This window comes from Psammomys obesus, unplaced genomic scaffold (assembly GCF_907164565.1).
Source record: "Psammomys obesus unplaced genomic scaffold, mPsaObe1.curated_primary_1811, whole genome shotgun sequence".
Taxonomy (NCBI): domain Eukaryota; kingdom Metazoa; phylum Chordata; class Mammalia; order Rodentia; family Muridae; genus Psammomys; species Psammomys obesus.
The window spans coordinates 261,667-268,338 of NW_026585644.1; the positions used below are offsets into that span (position 1 = coordinate 261,667).

General features: G+C 52.4%; 1 protein-coding gene across 3 annotated transcripts; it reads right to left on the minus strand.

The window, feature by feature from the left end:
• Positions 1–447: 447 nt before the first annotated feature.
• On the minus strand, positions 448–5,753 carry Slc39a1 (solute carrier family 39 member 1). Of its 3 annotated transcripts, none has more exons than XM_055623516.1 (4): positions 5,690–5,753; positions 4,758–4,975; positions 4,462–4,592; positions 448–2,365 (listed from the first exon to the last, which is right to left on the minus strand). In XM_055623516.1, the coding sequence occupies exons 2-4, from the start codon at positions 4,942–4,944 to the stop codon at positions 1,709–1,711; spliced, it is 975 nt and encodes a 324-aa protein (XP_055479491.1). In that variant the 5' UTR covers positions 4,945–4,975; positions 5,690–5,753; the 3' UTR covers positions 448–1,708. The 3 variants fall into 3 exon arrangements, with proteins under 3 accessions (XP_055479491.1, XP_055479498.1, XP_055479506.1); XM_055623523.1 differs by having other exon boundaries at positions 5,536–5,728; XM_055623531.1 differs by lacking the exon at positions 5,690–5,753 and adding an exon at positions 5,064–5,509.
• Between the last annotated feature and the right edge of the window lie 919 nt (positions 5,754–6,672).

Consider the following 6,672-nt stretch of genomic DNA (forward strand, 5'->3'; position numbering starts at 1 on the left):
CTGCTGGGACTTGTAGTTTGTTTACGGGCCTCCTCTACGCCCGCAGCCACGCAGCGAGGGCAGGAAGCGGACTCCACTTCCCAGCAGTCCTGTCGACCCCGGGAGTCCGGCACTCACACCACCCCTTACCTACTCCCGGCCCGTGGCAAGCCGGGAAAGATAGTTCTACTACAGTTTCGAGCCTACGAACGGGAAGGGGCGAGGGATTAGCAAAGGAAGACGGAGAAAACGGCCAGGAACAGGAGTGGAGACAGGAAGGGAAGAAGGAAGAGACAAAAGAAAAATTTGGTCACCCCTCAAGAAAGACCACAAGTGGGGCAAATGAAGACAAGTTTACGCATCTGGGATTCAACATACACACAAATACAGAAAGATTCAGGTCCTCTTAGCCTGGCCACAAGACAAACACACTCACACACCTGAAAAATGAATCAGATACCGTAAAGGTGTATAGAAACATCTTTTATTCGGGTAATACGTCCCAAAACAGTCAGTTAGTAAAATAGATTCTACAGAGTACAGCCCTATACACAGCCCTCCCTCCCTAAAAATAATCATGGGGGGAGTCTGTCTCTCCACCCACCCAGACATCCAAGATAGAAAAGTTTTGGCAGGTCAGTGTTTATGATCTAGGTATGGGGCCCCATGTCCACCTTCTGTAGGGGTTGGTGTCAGGACCTACTTTTCCCTCACTCCAGCCAGGTCAGCAAACATTCTGCCCCACCCCAAATAAAGAGCAAGTAGGTCTACTCCACTGAGGTGCTGGGCTGGGCCCACATCACTGTGCTTTCAGAAAAGAGGGAGGTGAGCCATATATGGTGGTGGCACACACTTTTTATCCCAGTGCTCAGGAGGCAGAGGTGGGTAGATCTCTGTGAGTTCGAGGCCAGCCTGGTCTACAGAGTGAGTTCAGGACAGCCAGGGCTACACAGAGAAACCCTATCTCGGGGCTGGGAGAGCACACTAAAGGGGTAGGTGGGTGTTTGGCACTTGAAAACTAGAGGAGCGAGCTAGGCAGTGGTGGCACAGCTCCCCTTTCATCCCAGCACTCAGGAAGCAACCCTATCTGAGTTCAAGACCAACCTAAGTCTACAGAACAAGCCCCAGGATAGCCAGGACTACACAGAGGAGCAACCGGATGTGGTGGAACACTCATTTAATCCGAGCCATCAGGAGGTAGAGGCAGGCAAGATCTCTTGAGTTCAAGGCCGGCCTGGTCTACAGAATGAGTTCCAGGATAGTCAGGGCTACACAGAGAAATTCTGTCTCAAAAAAACAAAGTGAGGAGAACAGGAGAGGCCAGATAAATTATGGAAACTGGCAGAGACCATTTGGCACTAGTCCCTTGGTAGAAGAGAAGACAGAGATATAATAATAGGAGGCTAGAAAGCGGGAGGATTCACTTGGCAGAGGTGAAAGGAACAGGATATTCCAAAGTAGCTCCAGTTCTGTCAGCTTGTCTCTAGGTGTAGTGCCTGATCTGTGATTGTGGCAGTCTGCCTCATTGCTAATGTCCCCTGATCATGTCTCACGTAATTTGACTATCTCTTGTTCTTGGGCCTGGGGCTAGCCTCTTCTCTGCCCACTTCCTGACCTCTCAGAGAACTCTTTGGTCCTCATTTCCTTTCTATTTCTCACAAACTGAGAAAGGCAGGGAGGACAGGGGCACCTGATAGTCAGCATCCCCTGCCTTTTCTCTTGAAGCACCTTAGATCTGGACAAAGAGCAGGCCAGTGAGCAGGGCAAAGCCTGCTAGGAGCAGAATGACCTTGAGGATCCTCTGCTCAGAAGTAGCCAGCTCCTGGGGTAAGATTTCCAGGAAGGTGATATAGAGGAAGGTGCCAGCTGCCATGCCCTCCAGCACAGATTGGGCCAGCTGGTGCAGAGGCCCGGCTGACTCTGCCAGAGCTGCACCCAGCCCGATGCCCAGAGGTGTCATACAGGAGAAGAGGATCCCACAGCCAGCCACCACCTGCACCCGTAGGTGGCTCTGTAGCAGCCGCAGGGACAAACTGACTGCCAGGATACCCTTGTGGAGCAGCAAAGCAAGGCACAGCTCCATTGCCCGGGCCCGGTCTCGCTGCAACCCTACAGCCAGGCCCTCAAATACGGAGTGCAAGGCTAAGGAGAAGACCAGCACACAGGCACGCAGGGCTGAGGGAGCTGCTGTAGTTCCGCTGGCCGGGGCGATCCCTGGTCCATCATGCCAGTGTTGAGGTCCACCATTCACTGTCCCCAGCAGAGCCCTTGTCTCTTCTGGATGTGGTGCACTGGACTGCTCCTTGTAAGCCAGTGTGATCTGTTCCATCACCAAGACCAGGAAGAAACCCATGGCCAGGATGAACTCTTGCAGGGGGAACTGAAGCTGTGAACAGAGGTGGCAACAGGAATTCAGGAAACAAGACAAGAATGGGAAGGAATCAGATGCAAAGTCTGATAGAGGCCCCATTATACACCATGTGAAGTCCCACACAACCTGTTGGTCACAAAATGAAGTTCGTTGGTGGCACAGACATGGAACAACACACAATGGAACAGATACGGTACCACACAGTGTCTCATGCGAACAACTTTGGCACTGACAACATTCAGGGATTAAAAAAAACTCTGTCATCGCTGTCATACACACTGTAAGCAGCTCCTCTGACTTCCACCCACCAGGTGTCAACAGCAAGCACAATATCACCACCATCACTAAGCTATGATGACCAAGAATGTCTCACACATTACCCAGTCAGTGTTTCCCAAAGGGTAAAAAAAACACTTCCCCTGGCTGAGTCATAGACATACATGCACAATGCTACATGTAAGCATCCAAACAAAGGATCACATTTGGGCCCACTTTCCCACATACAAAGTTGTTCCCTGCTGAGTAGTGGTGGCACACACCTTTAATCCCATCATTCAGAAGGCAGAGGCAGGTGGATCTCTGAGTTCGAGGCCAGCCTGGTCTACAGAGCGAGTCCAGGACAGCCAGGGCTCTATTATACAGAGAAACTGTTTCAGAAAACCAAAGCTGTTCCCATACAAAGTGACATGTCACAGGAACATTCACAGTCATATGGAGACACAGGTCAGTCACAGGTACACAGAGGTCAGCACCCATTACTAACCCCTCAAACAGAAGCGCTTGAGATGACTTTGCTGAACCCAGCTGTCTCAGGTTTTCCTATACGGTGTTTTCTGGGATGTTTATGTTTGAGAGGCAGGCAGGGGGTTAAGACAGGTCTTACTCTGAAGCCCAGATTGGCCTGAAAAACACTTAGATTGTCTAGGCTGACTTCACACTCCTTGTGATCATGTCTCTGCCTTGCAAGAGCTGGGACTGCACCCCTCCCAGCTGCAGTGAGCTTGTCTTGCCTTGGACCCAACCATCCCCCATACCCTACTTCCTTGAGATCACCAGGCTGCTGGAAATTGCTTCCTACCCTCCCAGATCTGCATTGATCTGTGTTCCAGCCCTTTAAGGGATGATAAAACAGGCATGCTGGTGAACACCTGTAATCCATGAACATGAGGTCGGAGAACCAAGGGCTTGAGAGCAGTCAGAATCACATAGCTAGACCCTATGAAAAGAAAAGGGCCCTCATGCATGCTCATGTAGTGAGCCTAATTAAACTCATGGACTCAAGGTCTCTCTCACTCACACACATGCACACTCAGCCAAACATGAACATGAAAGTAAGAGAGCTACAAGCTAGCCAGTAGTTCAGAAAAGTGAGATAATGAGTGGGAAGGAGACAAGAAGTTGTAATGGAAGTGAATATGGTCAAGACACGTATGAAAATGTAATAATAGAACCATCACTATGCAAAATATATGAAAATAAAATAAACTATAGAGGAAATAGAGAATGCTGGGTGAGGTAGCACAAACCTGTAATTCAGCACTTGGGAGGCAGAGGCAAGATCAGTGCAAATTTGAGGCAGGCCTCAAGTACCAGGCCTTCCAGGGCTACACAGTGACAGCCTGTCTCAAAAAAGAAAGAAAAAGAGAAAATGAAAGGGAGGGAGAGGGAGAAGGAAGGAGGGATAAAGGGATAAGAGATAAAATGTGATTCTTGGAATATTGCTAACTTCCTGGTAACCAAAACTGCAAAAAACGCAGAGTAGCACATACACTTGATAAGGTTCGTCACGCTATCTCAGTGAGTACTGAGAGTCACGGAGTCCCGTATCAGGAAAAATGCACAGAAAGAACGCCCTGTCGTTCAGGCCTTCCACAGTCATGGGGTGACTCCTGAAGAGATTTATATAACCATGTTTTCTTTCTTTCCTCCTTTGGTTTTGAGACAGGGTTTCATTATGTAGCCATTAGGTGTCCTGGAACTCACTCCGTAGACCAGGCTGGCTAGCTGGCTTCGAACTCCCGGAGATCCTGGTATGGGCTACCATTATAGCCAGATTTGCTATTAGAGATTCCAGCGCTCTCTCTGGGTCACATATTAAGATGAGAGCTCACCGTCACATGCAAGGCCTCCAAAGCCTCATCTATGGCAGCCAGGTAGTCAGGAAGCAGGTCCAGAAGACAAGTAGCCAAAAAGACTCCTCCTGCGAAGCAGCTTACCAGACTTAGGACTTTCTGGCTTGAGGCTGGGCAGGAGTGAAGCACAAAAGGAAAAGGGTTATAATCAAACGAAACCCCTGCAAAGCCCTACCGCTCCAACAGAAGCGGGGGGGGGGGGGGGCTCTCTCTTGTTCCCCTCGTCCCCATCACCTCTCCCAGCCTCCGGGGCAGCAGGGGCAGCACAGACTCACCAGAGGTTTCATGGTTAGCGCCTGGCCTTCGCAGCACGCAGACTGGCACCAGGCTGCAGAGGAGCGTGAGCAGCAGCAGCAGCACCAGCGCCCCCAGCTTCACCTCCAGCCCCACCGGCACTGAGGGCTCCGAAGCTATCGCTTCTGGGCGCCACACCAGGAGCTCTGGCTCCCCCCAGGGAACCATGGTGGCCGTGGTAGCTCAGTAACTCTCCGACCTATAAAAAGAAGACTAGCATGGGTGGGAACGGTCACACAGGAAAGAAAGTGTCAAAGAAGAGGGGAAGGCTGCTCAGCAGAACGTACTTCCCTCGGCCCAGCCACTTTCTGGCCTTTCCCAGCCGGGGTGACTCATCCACTCCAACACCAGGCATTTCCTCCTTCGAATTTATCTCTCCCAAGTTCGGCGAGCCATCAAGAAGGAAACTGAGGCACGAGAAGGCCAATATAGGTATTTCATTACGCTTTCACCTGGAGCCCGCAGAAAATTAGAGACGGACTCCAGAAAGGACCACGAGCTAGAGCTGGACCTGGGGTCCCCTAGGGAAAGTGGAGACCACTCTCTCACACACAGTCCAAGTGCAGGTAGCAAAGAGAGGGTGGAGCTGTGGAGAGAAGTCCGGGGTGGCTGCACGATCTCATGGGCAATCTGAAACGGGGCGAACTTGGGTGCCAAATGACTCTCTCATTGCCCACTCCCCAGAGCAATTTCCCGGAAATAGTAGGTAGTCAGGGCAGATGGCCATAGGAGAGGAGCCCGGGTCTGGCTGAGACGCACTCAGGGCAGCGGCGTCTGAAGTCTCAGAGGTGAGGTCGGAGGTCGGCGGCGGCGCAGGAAGCAGAAGAGCACTGGTAAAACGCAGCCCCCAGCTCCCGGCCCGGGAGGCCTCGGAAGCCGCCGCGAACCCGGCGCCCGGCGAGGCCGCACTCACCTCCCGAGGGTCTCACTCCATCGCAGCCTCCGGGTTCCGGCCTCGAGTCGGGAATTCCCGCCCCCTCCCCACCTTTCTCCCCTCCCCCCGCCGCCTCCGCGTACCCTCCCGGGGCTGCCAATGGCTGCGCTCGGGGGGAGGAGCCTAGCCTGGAGTGACGTGCGTCGCGAGCAATTGGAGTCCGGGAACAGGAGAGGGCTGGACGGGAGAGGAGCTGGAGCCAGAGCCGGGAGGGGACTAGCGGGATGGAGCGGTCCCCGGGAGGGCACTAGCGGGAAGAGCCGTCGCGGTGGGCCCGGCGCAGCTCTGGACCCGGCCGGTCAGAAAGTCTTTGGTAGAAGTGGGAGGTAGGAACTCTGAGAGCAAGGCCTGTGCCCTAGCCTTACTCCCAAGTGTTTCTCACCGCGTCCCTCAGGACATCGGCCTGGCCCTGGCCCCAGACCGCTACAGCTCAGGCCCAACAGAGCCTAATAAGTGCGTAACTGGGCCAAAGGGAAACAATTCCCTTTTTGGGACAAATTTCCTTGTCTGGATTGCCTAGCCAGGCCCCCACAAAAAAATAAGATGAGCCGGGCAGTGGTGCACACGCCTTTAATCCCAGGACTCCCGAGGCAGAGGCAGGCAGATCTCAAGGCCAGCCTGTTCTACCGAGTTCCAAGACAGCCAAAGCTACACAGAGAAACCAAGGGGGGCTGCGTGGCCCAGCACTGGGGAAGCAGAGGCAGGTGGATCTCTGTGAGTTCAAGGCCAGCTTGGTCTACAAAGTGAGTCCAGGACAACCAGGGCTACTCAGAGAAACTCAGACTTGAAAAAACAAAGAAGAAAAAGCAGCAGAATTGGGAAAGAATTGAGGCATAACTTAAAAGCAATCCTTTCTAAAAATTTAATAATTAAAACAAAATGATCCTTCCTAGACTACCTGTGGCTCATTTGATTTCTAAAAAGGTTCTTTCCTTCTCAGAGTAGGTAAAAAAAATGGTGGG